Source organism: Callithrix jacchus, chromosome 8 (assembly GCF_049354715.1).
Source record: "Callithrix jacchus isolate 240 chromosome 8, calJac240_pri, whole genome shotgun sequence".
Taxonomy (NCBI): Eukaryota; Metazoa; Chordata; class Mammalia; order Primates; family Cebidae; genus Callithrix; species Callithrix jacchus.
In genome coordinates, this window is record NC_133509.1 from 140,189,664 (window position 1) to 140,204,816 (window position 15,153).

The 15,153-nt window shown below is 54.5% G+C and overlaps 1 protein-coding gene across 14 annotated transcripts in view; it reads left to right on the plus strand.

Annotated features, from left to right (window-relative positions):
- PACS2 (phosphofurin acidic cluster sorting protein 2) overlaps positions 1 to 15,153 on the plus strand; it is a 90,650-nt gene that overhangs the window by 25,457 nt on the left and 50,040 nt on the right. For all 14 annotated transcript variants that reach the window (XM_035261715.3, XM_035261720.3, XM_035261717.3 and 11 more), the window contains exon 2: positions 11,040 to 11,127. In XM_035261715.3, coding sequence (XP_035117606.1) covers positions 11,040 to 11,127 — 88 coding nt within the window. The remainder of the gene's footprint in view (positions 1 to 11,039; positions 11,128 to 15,153) is intronic.

Here is a 15,153-nt window from a genome sequence, read left to right on the forward strand (position 1 = left end):
CCAGGTGTGGTGGTGTGCACCCGGTTAGTAGTCCCAGCTACTTGGAGTCTGCAGCAGGAGAATGGCTTAAACCCGGGAGGCGAAGGTTGCAGTGAGCCAGGATCATGCCAGTGCGCTCCAGCCTGGGCGACAAGAGCAAAAAAACAAAAAAAAACCCGCCTGTGGAGAGAACAGCACAAGACAGAGCAATAAAGGCATGTCATGAGTAGGGGTTTGTCTCAGTGATATGTGGGTGATTTCTTTTTTTTCTTTTCCTTTCCTGAGATGCAGTCTCGCTCTGTCGCCCAGGCTGGAGTGCCATGGCACGACCTCAGCCCACTGCAGCCTCTGTCCCCCAGGTTCAAGTGATTCTTCTGCCTCAACCTCCTGAGTAGCTGGGACTACAGGCGTCCGTCACCACACCCGGCTGATTTTTGTATCTTTAGTAGAGATGGCGTTTCACCATATTGGCCAGGCTGGTCTCAAACTCCTGACCTCATGCTCCACCCACCTCAGCCTACTAAAGTGCTGGGACTACAGATGTGAGCTACCGCACCCAGCCGTGAGTGATTTATTTGATAATAGAATGTCATTTTATTAGACTGAAAGAAAAATTTGGTTGGCTAGGTGCAGTGGCTCATGCCTGTAATCCCAGCACTTTGGGAGGCCGAGGCAGGTGGATCACCTGAGGTCAGGAGTTTGAGACCAGCCCAGCCAACATGGTGAAACCCAGTCTCTACTAAAAATACAAAAATTAGACTGGGCATGGTGGCTCATGCTCGTAATCCCAGCACTTTGGGAGGCTGATGCTGGTGGGTCATGGGGATCAGGAGTTTGAGACCAGCCTGACCAACATGGTGAAACCCTATCTCTACTAAATATACAAAAATTAGGCAGGCATGGTGGTGGGCGCCTGTAATCCCAGCTACTCAGGAAGCTGAGGCAGGAGAATCGCTTGAACCTGGGAGGTGGAGGTTGCAGTGAGCCGAGATTGCGCCACTGTACTCCAGCCTGGGTGACAGAGCAAGACTCTGTCTCAAAAAAACAATAACAAAAAAATTAGCTGGGCATGGTGGTGGTGTGTACCTGTAGTCCCAGCTACTTGGGAGGCTGAGGCAGGAGTTGCTTGAACCTTGGAGGCAGAGGTTGCAGTGAGCCAAGATTGTGCTACTGCACTGCGGCCTGGGCAACAGAGTGAGACTTCATCTCAAAAAAAAAAAAAAAAAAAAAAAAAAAAAATATATATATATATATATATATATATATATATATGGTAGACTGAGAAAAAGCAAATTTGGAGAAACTTGACATGTTTTTAAGAACACAGAAATAGGAATGTCTTCACTGTGTTACAGGGTACCTGTTCTGAATCCGCAGGCAGCATGGCAGCCTGCATGTGGCCACTGATTAATTCACGCTGGTGATTCCCCCGTGTGGCACTGCTGGCAGCATTTCGAGTGCCGGCTGCTGGCTGCGCCTTAGTGCAGCTGTGGGGCATTTTCATCTTCGCAGCGTTGCTGAGACGCTGGTGTAGACGTGCTGAAGGCACAGCGTGCTTCTGTCTCCCCTGTCCCCGACACACCCTTCCTAATGGCAGAATAGTCAAAATCTAGAGCAAAGGCAGCTGCTTCAGATCCTTCTTGACGTGCTGGGCAGCGCAACCAGGCTCGCAATGTTTGAACCGAAGGAAACCCAGTTCCCATTTGCAGATGGCGTCGTTCACACGGACAATATAAAAGTGTTTCCGGTAAGACTTCTAGAAAGCTGACTGACACAGGATCAACACATAGAATCTGTGCTGTTGAAAGACCTGCAGGAATCAATTTGAAAATAAAGCACTGTTCATAAGGCAGCTAGTAGCTCTATAGAATGAAATCAAAGACTTTTTTCCCTCTTTTTTTTTGAGACAGAGTCTCGCTCTGTTGCCTAGGCTGCAGGGCAATGGTGTGATCTCAGCTCACTGCAACCTCCGCCTCCTGGGTTCAAGCAGTTCTCACGCCTCAGCCTCCCAAGTAGCTGGAGTTACAGGTACCACCACCATGCCCGGCTAATTTCTTATTTTTAGTAGCAATGGGGTTTCACCATGTTGGCCAGGCTGGTCTTGAACTCTTGACTTCAGGTGATCCACCTGCCTCAGCCTTCCAAAGTGCCGGGATTGCAGGCATGCGCCACTGCTCCTGGCTCCTTTTTTTTCTTTAAAATTTTTTTTTTCTTCAAGAACTTTTCCTTTGCAGTCAGAACACAGAGTATTAAAGACTTATAGGAGAAACATCTAACTATATTCAAGAACATTAAAAACACTTGAATTGGCTGGGTGCGGTGGCTCACACCTATAATCCCAGCACTTTGGGAGGCCGAGGCGGGTGGATCACGAGGTCAAGAGATCGAGACCATCCTGGTCAACAAGGTGGAAACCCCGTCTACTAAAAACACAAAAATTAGCTGGGCATGGTGGCGCGTGCCTGTAGTCCCAGCTACTCGGGAGGCTGAGGCAGAAGAATTGCCTGAACCCAGGAGGCGGAGGTTGCGGTGAGCCGAGATCGTGCCATTGCACTCCAGCCTGGGTAACAAGAGCGAAACTCCGTCTCAAAAAAAAAAAAAAAAAAAACCACTTGAATTAAGACATGTAAAGACTCATTCTTGCCAGGTGCGGTGGCTTATGCCTGTAATCTCAGCACTTTGTGAGGCCAAGGCGAGCTAATCACAAGGTCAGGAGTTTGAGACAAGCCTGGCCAGCATGGTGAAGCCCCATCTCTACTAAAAATACAAAAATTAGCCAGGCGTGGTGGCTCGCACCTGTAGTCCCAGCTACTCGGGAGGCTGAGGCAGGAGAATTGCGTGAACCCTGGAAGTGGAGGTTGTAGTGAGCCAAGATTACACCACTGCACTCCAGCCTGGGTGACAGAGTGAGACTACGTCTCAAAAAAAAAAAAGTCACTAAGAAGTTAGTTTTCTGTAAATGCAATTCAATTTCATGAAATTCTACAGAGGAATTTTTTAATTGAACTTGGCAAGTCGATTCTAAGATTTATACGAAATAGGTAAGCAACTTTAAAGAAAAATGAAGTGCCTGTGTGTTGAGGTAGTCTGTCCCTGCTGAGCTCCAGACAGGTGTTTCTCCCAGTCCTGGAGGCCGTGGAGCCTGAGATCAAGGTGCCAGCAGATTCAGGTCTGATGAGGGCTGGCTTTCTGGTCCATGGAGAGCGTCTTCTCGGCATCTGGAAGGAGCAAGAGAGCTCCCTGAGGCCTCGTTTACCTTTTGTATTTCTAGTAGGGAGATGGTTTCACCATGTTGCCCAGGCTGCTCTCGGAAGCTCCTGGGCTCAGGTGACCCGCCCGCCTCGGCCTCCCAAAGTGCCGGGATTACAGGTGTGAGCCACTGGGCCCGGCTAGGAAGTGGTGTTTTCTTTACCAGGTACACATTTGTTTAAATTAGCTACGCTGGTTAAAATAGTCTGGAACTGGTGGATGTGTAAACATTGAGTAATGGAATGTAACAGCAGAGACACATGATCACAGCCTGTTTCAGAAACGGCCCCATTCATCCATGAGGACAGGATATGCCTGTAGGTAAACGGTTTGGTGACGATTGAACATTCATGTTGGAAATAAAAAGGAACCACTCACACTACACACCACTCCAAATGGATGAATAATCTCATTGTGAAAGAGGAAGGGGCACAGTGGAGTGGGATGGGTTAAAGCAGTGGTCCCCAGCCTTCTTGCCACCAGGGACGGGTTTTGTGGAAGACAGTTTTTCCACAGACTGGGTGACGGGAATTGTTTCCAGATGAAACCGCCCCACGTCCGAACATCTGGCACGGGATTCTCATAAGGAGCGTGCAGCCTAGCTCCCTCGCGTGCGCAGTTACAGGTTTCTCCCGTGAGACCTGAACACCGTGCTGATCTGACGGCAGGCGGAGCTCAGGCGGGAATGCTCTTCGCTCGCCGCTCACCTCGGCTGTGCGGCCAGCTCCTGACAGGCCAGGAGTCCTTCCTGGGGCTTGGGGATCCATGGGCTACAGCACAACTGACTTTTCTGTACCAGAGGCAGGGATAAGGGGCTTACTGAGCTGGTGCTTCCTGCCACCCGTGAGTCAGGGCAGGTGTCTGTGGTCCCCGGCCGGCCAGGGGCATCTCCTCTTCTGGGCTTGGCTTCTGCGTCTGGGTCCACGGTGGCTGCCTGGGACCTGCCCTTGTAGCCAGGGTGAAGGCACTGGGCAAGGCCTGCGGCCCCGGGTCAGCATGCTGCCTCTGCTCAGGGCCCCCGTCTCTGGCTGGGCAGCTGTCACCCAGCTAGCACCGGGAGGCTTGCTACCAATGGAGGGCTGGAGAAGGGAGCTGGGAGGCAGCTGGGGTCTCAGCCCCGAAGAGACCGGTGCCTGCAGTCCTCCAGAGGGGAAGAAGCGGGGCCGACGGGCACAGCGCGTGGCGCACCTCTGTGGTTTGCTCCCTCGATTTCTGTAAGCAAACCCTAAGTGTGGAGAACATTTCTTCATTCCTGTTGGCAGGCCCGTGGGTTTTTGTGTATCACTCTGAACTTTTCCTGTGTGCCTCTCACTTCTCTCTGCCCGAAAACAAAACAGAACGCCGTTCTCTAGGACTCGGGTTCCAGTTGGCTTTTTTATTCACCTCTTTCCAGCAGACGCAAGGAAAGAGGAAAGAGATGCTACTGTGGGCGTTTAGCAGGTGGGGTTGGATGTGAACCTTGAGTTTCGCCGTCACTGATTTTATTTTACATTGAGTTATTTTAAAATAGGCTTTGCCTCTCTCTGGTCGCTGTCAAGTCTGTTAGAGCTGCAAGGTGCCCTTCTGAACACGGCGGCAGGCTGCCGGTGAGTCACCTCTGGAGGCTTTCTGGTGTCTCTGTCACGGTTTTCTCAGGTGCACCTGGCCTAGGCGACCTTTAGGCTTCGCTGTCAGAACAACCTTGGATCATAAGCAAACAACTTCCTTTTTTATCTGCGCAGTTTCTGAATGCAAATGATTCTTTTTATTCCTTATTTTATTGATTTGTGTTTTAGAGACAGAGTCTTGCTGTGCCGCCCAGCCTGGAGCTTTTTATTCTTTCAGTGTTTGCACCGTGGCTGTAGGGTGTGCAGTGACAGCAGAGACAGGCCTGGGAGGGGCAAGCGTGTCCCCCTCGGGCAGGCTCTGTCTACCGCAGGGAGGAGCCAAGCCTGCCGTTCCTATGACAGGCATCTTGGGGGAGTGGCACTGGGCTGTGCTGCATAGATGCTGAGCACTGGACTCACCCCCAGCCTCAAGTCAGACAGGTGTAAGGAATGTGAGCTTCTAGAAACAAGAGTGGTAAAGAATGGAAGTCTTGCACACCCTGCCCCTCCCCCACATGCCTCTCGTCAATTTGTTTGTTGAAATTAGTTCATCCACAGCAGGATCCAGACTGCTGCGTGTGTGTGTGCGTGTGCGTGTGTGTGTGTGTGTGTGTGTGTGTGTGTCAGGGTCCTCTGTTGCCCATGCTGGAGTGCAATGGTGTAATCACAGCTCATTGCAGCCGCCAATTCCTGGGCTCAGGTGATCCTCCCACCTCAGCCTCCCAAGTAGCTGGGACTGCAGGTGTGCCCCACCGTGCCCAGCTAATTTTTGTATTTTTTTTTTGAAGAGATGGGGTTTCGAGATGTTGGCCAGGCTGGTCTCAAACTCCTGGCCTCAAGCAATCCATCCACCTTGGCCTCCCAAAGTGCTGGGATTACAGGTGTGACTGTGTCCAGCCAGAGTAGAGCTTCTTGTTTGCAGTCGGTTGCTAGGTGTCTTGTCCCATCTTTAATAAAATTAAAGCTTTGAATATCATCTGGTATGCCAGGCACAGTGGCCCACATCTGTAATCCTAGCGCTTTGGGAGGCTGAGCTGGGCGGATCACTTGAAGTCAGATGTTCAAAACCAGCCTGGCTGATATGGTGAAACCCCAACCCTAGTAAAAATGCAAAAAAGTAGCTGGGCGCGGTGGCGCACGCCTGTAGTCCCAGCTACTCGGAGGCTGAGGCAGGTGAATCGCTTGAACCCAGGAGGCGGAGGTTGCAGTGAGCTGAGATCACACCACTGCACTCCAGCCTGGGTGACAGAGCAAGACTCTGTCAAAAAAAAAAAAAAAACGTATTGTGTGGTAACAGTTCACCCCTCTCACCTCTCTGCATATGCAGCTCTGAGCGTCAACATCCACCACACGACCAGGCACAGAACCCTGGGCAGTCCCCAGCGGCCACCCGGTCCCCAGCACCCAGCTGCCCTTCTGACCCGGCCTCGTCCCTCCAGCTCTGCCTTTTCCAGAGTGCCACAGACAGGGACAGAAATGGTGTGTGCCCTCTCGACATGGCTCTCTCACTCAGCGTGATGCCTTTGCGACCGTGCTGCTGTGTGTCAGGCATCCACTCCTCGACGTTGCTGAGTAACATCCCTTTGCACCGCGTACCCAAGTGTCCTTGTCTTTGAGAGGCCGAGGTGGGCAGATCACCTGCGGTCAGGAGTTCAACACCAGGACAGCTGGGTTTCCAGTGGGTGGCGATAATGAACAGAGCTGCTGTTACAGACTGCGCATTACAGATCTTTGTATGGACACATGCTTTTATTTCCTTTGGACCAATCCCAAGGGGTAGGATTGCTGGGTGCTGTGTCTTTAACTTTGTAAGAAGCTGCCACCTGCCTTCCAGTGACTGCCGTTTGGAGTGGGTGGAAGTCCCAGTTGCTCTGCTCCTCCCCAGCACTTGGGATTGGCTTTTTTCCTCTTTGTATTTTTTAAGCCTTTCTGATATGTGTAGTGGGTATCTCGTTTGCTTTTAATTTGCCTTTCTCTAATACCTAATAATCTTGAGCACCTTTCCATGTGCGTGTATGCTATCAGTGTATCTTCTTTGGTGAAATGTCCGTTCAAATATTTTGTTCCCTTTTTTTTGGAGATGGAGTCTCGCTCTGTCACCCAGGCTGGAGCACAGTGGCGTGGTCTCAGCTCAGCGCAACCTCCACCTCCCTGGTTCCAGCAATTCCCCTGCCTCAGCCTCCCGAGTAGCTGGGATCACAGGCGCCACCACCACGCCCGGCTCATTTCCTCACTTTTTACTGGGTTCTCTTCATATTGTTGAGTTCTAAGAGTTCATATATTTAAATATTCTGAATAAAATCTTTGTCAAATACGTGATGTGCGGCTGGGTGTGGTGGCTCAAGCCTATAATCACAGCCCTTTGGGAGGCTGAGCTGAGTGGATCACCTGAGGCCAGGAGTTTGAGATCAGCCTGACCAACATGTAGCTGGGACTCCGGGTGCATGCCACTGTACTTGGCTACTTTTTGTATTTTTCGTGGAGACAGGGTCTCCCTCTGTACCCAGGCTGGCCTCAGACTCCTGGGCTAAAGTGATCCACTCACCTCAGCTACGCAGAGGGCTGCATTACAGGCGTGAGCCACCCTGCCCAGCCTCTACTTTTAATATATGGTTGAATTTGCCTGGAATTTTTTTTGAAGATTTTGTTTATTTATTTATTGAGACAAAGTCTTACTCTGTTGCCAGGCTGGAGTGCAGTAGTAAGATTTTGGCTCACTGCAACCTCCGCCTCCCCGGTTCAACTGATTCTCTTGCCTCAGCCTCCCAAGTAGCTGGAATTACAGGCATGCACCACCATGCCAGCTAATTTTGTATTTTTAGTAGAGACGAGGTTTCACCATGTCGGCCAGGCTGGTCTTGAACTCCCAACCTCAAGTAATCCACCCACCTCAGTCTCCCAAGTGCCGTGAATACAGCCGTGAGCCACTGCGCCCAACCCAGAAAATTTTTACCTATTAATTCAATTTAATAAGTATAGGTCTCTAGCAGCTGTCTGTAATCATCATGGTGAGTTTTAGTAGTTTGTGGCTTTCGAGGAAGATGAAAATTGGTACCTTTTGTTTAAGCAGTCAAATTTTTGTGCATGGAGTTGTTCATAGTGTTTCTCAGTAGTTCATTCCTTCTTTTGCTTCTGACAATGGCTACTTTTGTCTCCTTTTTTCTTTGTTTGGGTAGAGGTGTTACGAACTTTATTGATCTTCCCAAAAGAACTAGCATTTGGTTTTATTCTATTTACTGTGTATCGCTTTTCCGTGTAGTTGTTCCTCTTTGTTGTTACAAGTTCCTTCCTTTTGCTTACACCGGGTTAAATATGCTCTTCTAGTTTCTTAAGATGAACCTTAGGGCCAGGCGCAGTGACCCAGAAATCCCAGCACTTTGAGAGGCCAAGGTGGGCAGATCACCTGAGGTCCAGAGTTCGAGACCAGCCTGGCTGATGTGGTGAAACCCCGTCTCTACCAAAAATGTAAAGAGGTAGCCAGACACGGTGGTGCGGACCTGTGATCCCAGCTGCCTGGAGGCTGAGGCAGGGGGATCGCTTGATCCTGGGAGGTGGAGGTTGCAGTGAGCCGAGGTCCCGCTGCTGCACTACAGCCTGGGTGACAGAGCGAGGCTCCGTCTCAAGAAAGATGGGATGTTAGATTGTGTATTTGAATCTTTTTACTTTCTGACATAATACTTAATGCTGTACATATCATTCCAGCCCGGCTTAGCTGCACCCAGCAGATTTGACGTGCTGTGTCTTCATTTCCGTGACACTCAGCGTGTTCTGTGATTTCCTTTGGGACATCCTTTGATCCATGGGCTATTGAGGAACCTGTTCTTAGTTTTCCAGCCATCTTCTGTGATCGACTGCTCGTCTGACTCCATTTGGGTCTGAGAACGAACTAAATGATGTCAGTTCTCTTGTGTTTGTGGAGGATTTGTGGTGTGACCCAGCACATGGTCTGTCTTGGTTCATGTCACCTGTCCCTCAGTCTCTCTCCTGCCTTGTTTCCTCTTGCATTTTGTTCGGTCAGAGAGAGCCTATGGAATCGGTGCAGCCCCGGGGGAGTGGGTGGAGCCAGGGCCAGGGTCCCCGATGGAGGAGCGCCCCCTCAGGGCAAGCTAAGTCCTAGCGGGCTCTGACTTGATGCCTGACTTGTTTTGTGATAAACTGAGGGTGAGAATGACTTTAAGGCTCCCCGTAGCCTCAGAGTGTGATGCAGACACTGGCGGGCGACAGTGGACGGGCAGACTGCAGCTGGGAGAACAACCTGAGGGCCTCTAATGGAGGCTACTAGACAGGCTTTTTATGCTCACGGTTTAAGCTCCATGCCTGTTTGCCTAAAAACCCGGACTTAAAAACATCTAACTTGGAACTCAGAAAAATAAAGCGTCTGACCTGGGTAGGCCCATCTTCCAGTTCTGGAAAGGAGACCCTCTGGGTTAGTCCAGTGCTGCTTCGTGAGCTACGCGGATCCCATCTTCTTTGGGACAGGTCGCCCTGTGCATTACTTGGTCCCGTGCTCATACAGCCCAGCTGGTGGCTTTGGCGCTGCTCAAGTTTGCAGCTCTGTCTGCAAACAGCACCGCAGGGCCCTGCCCACATGGTTCCTGCATCCCTGTCCACACAGCTCCCCACCCCACCCCATTACCCACGTGGCCCCCCTACCCCATCCATGTGGCTCCGCCTCCGTCCGCCGTCCGCTGTCCTCCATGTACCTCCTACCCGCTACCCCGATGTCAAGTCAGGCACATTCCACCCGGGGAACTCTTGGGTCTGTCTGAGCTCAGTGCAGTGTAAATGATGTCCCCATGATCCCTGGAGCATCTGGGATGGGAGTGGGGTCTCCAAGGCCTCCATTTTACTCATGGGCCGACACGTGCTGAGGAAGCCCTGTGACGTCCTGGGGCTGCCCAGGCAGTCATCACCGGAGCAGCTGGGATGGGAGTGGGGTCTCCATGGCCTCCATTTTACGCATGGGCCGACAGGTGCTGAGGAAGCCCTGTGACGTCCTGCGGCTGCCCAGGCAGTCATCCCTGGGCTGTCTCCATCAGGTGCAGGGATGTGTGGGGAAGGGCCTAGGCACCTGTGGTGGCTGCCTTCGTGGCCTGGCTGTGGCCGGCGGCTGTTCTGCTATTTTATGTTCATACTTCGAGGGCCAAGCCCAGCCCAGGAGGTGGGTGCCACAAGTCCAGACTTCCCCAAGGGAAATATCCCCAGCACAGACACAGCCACTCAGAGCTCGCTGGTCTTGGAGCCTGAAGCTGGGCGGGGCAGGCAGTGCCATCCCTATCTGGATGGTGGTGCCTTCACCCTTCTGCTGTCCTGAGCAAGAAGAAAAATGAGCCAGGCTTCAAAGAGAGCTGTGCCAGAGTTTCTGGAACGCTTGCCAGAGTAGCTGTTGCCCACACACCTTCAGGCATGGGCAGGTGGTATGGGTGTCTTCACGGGATGGAGTTGGGGCCCTGGTGTGTGTATGGCCAGTACCCCCGGGGAGATGCTCGTTCACTCAGGGCAGCACTGGGCAGAGTGGAGGGGCCTGCACCCACATCACTCCCCAGGGACAGAGCCCTGGACACTGTGGGTGTGTCATTCAGACTGTCCCTGGCGTCTCCAGGACTCCTGTGGCCTCAGGACAAAATGACGGAGGTGAAACGAGCAGAAAGAAGGTTGGGGGAAAGCATGTGCCAGCCACAGGCAGGGGGCCTGGGGTGGGCAGGATCGGGAGGCTGGGCTGGATGGGGCCATGGGAAGGGGACGCCTGTGCTCTCGCAGCTGGGAGCTGGCTTAGGACTCTCAGATCTTCTGTGGCCTGTCATCTCCCCCTGCCTGCCTGTCACACGCCCACTCAGTCAGTTCCAGGGCAAGGAGGCTGGTTTTCAAGGCCTTTAGGAGATGGGGCCACTGGCCTGGCAGCCACGGGATGCTGAAGGACGGGCGCTCACCACAGGCAGGGACCCCGGGGCTCCTGGGGTGACGCTGTGCTGGACCGCATAGGCCACGCTCACCACAGGCAGGGACCCCGGGGCTCCTGGGGTGACGCTGTGCTGGACCGCATAGGCCACGCTCACCACAGGCAGGGACCCCGGGGCTCCTGGGGTGACGCTGTGCTGGACCGCATAGGCCACGCTCACCACAGGCAGGGACCCCGGGGCTCCTGGGGTGATGCCGTGCTGGACCTCCGTGGCCACGTTGTGACGGGGGCAGAGCCCCGAGGCTGAGCGGTGCCTCCCTTTGCAGGTTGTGCAGCCTCACTCTGAAGAAGCTGGTCGTCTTCAAGGAGCTGGAGAAGGAGCTGATCTCCGTGGTGATCGCCGTCAAGATACAGGTGAGGCCCCTGTGTCCTGGCTGAGACTGGGCGCCGTCGGCTTTCCACGTCCCTGGGAGACCAGTCAGCCAGTGTGCCAGCGTGAGGCCTTGTGCCAAAACAGATGGTAGCCCTTGCCATCTTTCAGCCCAGCCGAGGGGGTGGCGGGAATGATGGGACTGTGGTGCTCCAGGAGCACCTGGCCTGGCCTTCTGGGATGTGGAGGTCGGGTGCACGGGGCCTTCCCAGAGCAGAGATGCCCTTGGGTCACCTCACGGATGGATGGGCCCTGAGCGCCTGGAGCCAGGGCTTCCCTGCTGCACTCAGTGCCCACTTCCTGCCCACTCTCCATGGACGGAGGGCGTTGGTGGGAGAGAGGAGCCGATGCTCCGGGAGGCAGGGACCCAGCCAGAACTCCCAGCCCCTGGTGCCAGGCCCTCTCTTCTGACCCTAGTGGGGCCTGTGACCTCTCGAAAGCTTTGACCACGTGGCTGTTCCAGACGGGTTGTGCCAGTGTCTTCCACACACCTGGCCCAGGCCCCGCCCCCTCCATGGGGTAGAGCTGCCACGACCCTTGTGGCACTACCTTCTCCCCGTGGCCCAGCCAGGAGGTGTCCCCGCCAGCTGTCAGGGCGGTGAGGTTCCAGGTGTGTGGTCTGTGTTGGGCCACCTGCAGCGGCCTCTCCCTGGCCGGCACCAGTCATGGGTAGTTCTCACCCGTGTCCTCAGCTTACAGGAGTGCCCTTCTGTGTGGCTGTCCAGCATGACAGGGTGGGTCTCAGTGGCTGTCGTGCTCCTGACCCCACCCCATCAGCCCCTTGAGGACGGGGCCCTGCTCATGGAGCCCACGTCCAAGTCCCTGCATAGGTCCCTGGAGCTGGCTGGATTCCTGACACCACTGTGGCTCTGACACGGGGTCTCCGGGCCCCCCGGACCTGTGGAGCAGCACCGGAGCCCTGACCAGCGTGGCTGAGGTCACCAGCCAGCAGCGGGTCTGGAGTGCGAGAAGCCTGGAGGCATGTCCTTCCCAGGGGGCTCTCGCTGTGTGAAACCTATTGCGTCTTAAATAAACGTCTGGTGAAGCCCTTTTCCTCGCTGAAGATGCTCGTGGGTTAGCAGCAGCCTGCATGTGCGGCACATGTTGGTGGCCAGGTTCCCAGGTGGTGGGGCCTTCCAGGAGCGTGTGCCTGGTGGCGTGATGGAAGTGTCTCCCCACCCACCTGCCTGTGCCCAGGGTGCCCAGGAGCTGCTGCAGTCTGGCTGGGGGTCATCCCTGGGGCACGAGGAGCTGTCTGTGGGCTGTTGCCACCAGGCCGTAAGGTTGTGTCTGGGCCTCTTGGCTTGCAGGGGGATGGCAGGGCAGTCAGGGTTCTCACCGGTCTTCAGAGCAATGCAGAAAGGCATAAAGGCAAGACCCTTGCTGGCTTCTGAGTCTGGTGCTGTTGACCTCTAACCCCTGGCATGGGACCCCACCTCACAGTGACCCTGTTCCTTGGCCCCCTTTCTCCCTCTGCCTGTCTCTGGTCCTGCCCCAGGCTGCGTCCTGACTGAGAGCTTGGCCCAGGGCCCTCAGAGCCCCACCCGTCCAGCCCCTCTGTATCCTGTGGGCTTGCTGCCTATGCCCACCCTGCCCGTCCCAGCTCAGCACCCATGTGGCCCTTGGCCTCCCTTGCTCACCCCCAGCTCCTCACCTCTTCTCTCTTGGGCTGTCTTCTCTGCCCAGGTCCCCTGTGGGGAAGCAGCCAGCCTGGCCCCCGTAGCCCCACCGGCCCCTGTAGCCCTATGTGTCCTCGGCCTTCTCTGGCATGCACCTTTGCCTTCCTGGCTTGTGGCACATGCTTGTCTTTTCCTGTCATAGCCAGGTCCCTGGAGGTCCTCTAGGAGGATGCTGAGAGGGGCTTGACGCAGAACACATTTGCAGGGAGAGCCCAGACCACAACACAGGGGCACCCAGAGAGAGGAGAGGGGACAGGACGGCTGTCCAAGGAGAGCACCCGAGGTCCCAGCTCCAGGGCAGGACCAGAGCCCACCACGGGTGCCTCCTGGAGCCCGAGTGTAGCAAGCAGGCCGTGCACACCTGTCCTGAGGCCCTGCTGCTCCACCCGAACCTGGGCTGGCCCCCCTGCCCGCCTGCCAGCCACCGGGCACCCTCATCCGTTGTGTCCTGCACGCTGACCGCTGGGAGCTCGTGTTTGCAGCCCCACAGCACGCAGTCCCCGGGCTCATCCTTGTTGGGATGGCCTCTTTTAAAGCAGTACTATGATAAGCACGTTCAATCCATGAGGAATCTACTTGGATATAAAGTTGGCGGTTGGGGTCCTGTTGTCTTTCATGAGGATGATCCATTACCCATTTAGCACAGGTGTGCGCAGATGCCTCCTGCTGGCCTCAAGCTCACTGGATATGACCTCAGTGCCTTTTCAGGTGACCATGCATTTCCTGCATCTGCACCAAGGCTCCTCCTACCTGCCTCTTTAAGTATTGTCTGTATATTTTATTCTCTGAGAGGACCAGTCAGCCCTGCTCATTCTTCTTTTTAGAAAATGCCTTAGGCTGGCTGCAGTGGCTCCAGCCTGTGATCCCGGCACTTTGGGAGGCCGAGGAGGGTGGATCGCTTGAATTGGAGACCAGCCTGGACAACATAACTATCCCTGTCTGTGTATTTAACAAAATACATAGCACTTTGGGAAGCTGAGGCGGGCAGATCACCTGAGGTCAGGAGTTCGTGACCGGCCTGACCAACATGGAGAACCCGTCTCTACTAAAAATACAAATAAATTAGCCGGGCATGGTGGCGCACGCCTGTAATCCCAGCTACTCGGGAGGCAGAGGTTACGGTGAGCCGAGATTGTGCCACTGCACTCCAGTCCGGGCAACAAGAGCAAAATTCCATCTGAAAAAGAAAATACAGAAATCATTGTATGTTTTTGTGGTGGTACATGCCTGTACTCCCAGGTTACTAGCGGGACTGAGGCTGGTGACTGCCTGAGCCTGGAGGTCAAGGCTGCAGTGAGCTGAGATCGTGCCGCTGCCTACAGCCTGGGTGACAGAGAGAAACCCTGTCTCAAATGATAATAATGATTTAAGCCAAGCATGGAGGCACCTGCCTGTGGGCTGAGCTACTTAAGAGGCTGGGGCAGGAGGACTGCTTGAGCCCCGGAGCTCAGTCCAGCCTGAGCAACACAGCGAGACCTGTCCCTCAAAACCAAAAGCAGAAGAGGCTTGGTGCCTCCCAGATTTGTTCTTCCAGACGCACCTGGGCAGTGCCGTCAGGTGCTGCTGCACCTGGACGTGGAACCTGTTTTGTGATCAGGGCCACTCCTGACTTCTCTCTCAGCTCCTGGGGCAGATTCCTAGAGGTGGAACCTGTGGACCGAGGGGTCTCAGTATTTGTAAGGTTCTTGGGATGAAGCCAGGGCACCTCTGAGGATCACCCCGCCTGTGTAGCACTCCCCAGTTTCCCTCTGAGCATCACCCCGCCTGTGTAGCACTTCCCAGTTTCCCTCTGAGCATCACCCCGCCTGTGTAGCACTCCCCAGTTTCCCTCTGAGGATCACTTCACCTGTGTAGCACTCCCCAGTTTCCCTCTGAGCATCACCCCGCCTGTGTAGCACTCTCCAGTTTCCCTCTGAGCATCACCCCGCCTGTGTAGCACTCCCCAGTTTCCCTCTGAGGATTATCCTGCCTGTGTAGCACTCCCCAGTTCCCTCTGAGCATCACCCCGCCTGCACTAGCACTCCCCAGTTTCCCTCTGAGGATCACCCCACCTGTGTAGCGCTCCCCAGTTTCCCTCTGAGGATCATCCTGCCTGTGTAGCACTCCCCAGTTTCCCTCTGAGGATTATCCTGCCTGTGTAGCACTCCCCAGTTCCCTCTGAGCATCACCCCGCCTGCACTAGCACTCCCCAGTTTCCCTCTGAGGATCACCCCACCTGTGTAGCACTCCCCAGTTTCCCTCTGAGGATTATCCTGCCTGTGTAGCACTCCCCAGTTCCCTCTGAGCGTCACCCCGCCTGTGTAGCACTCCCCAGTTTCCCTCTGAGGATCA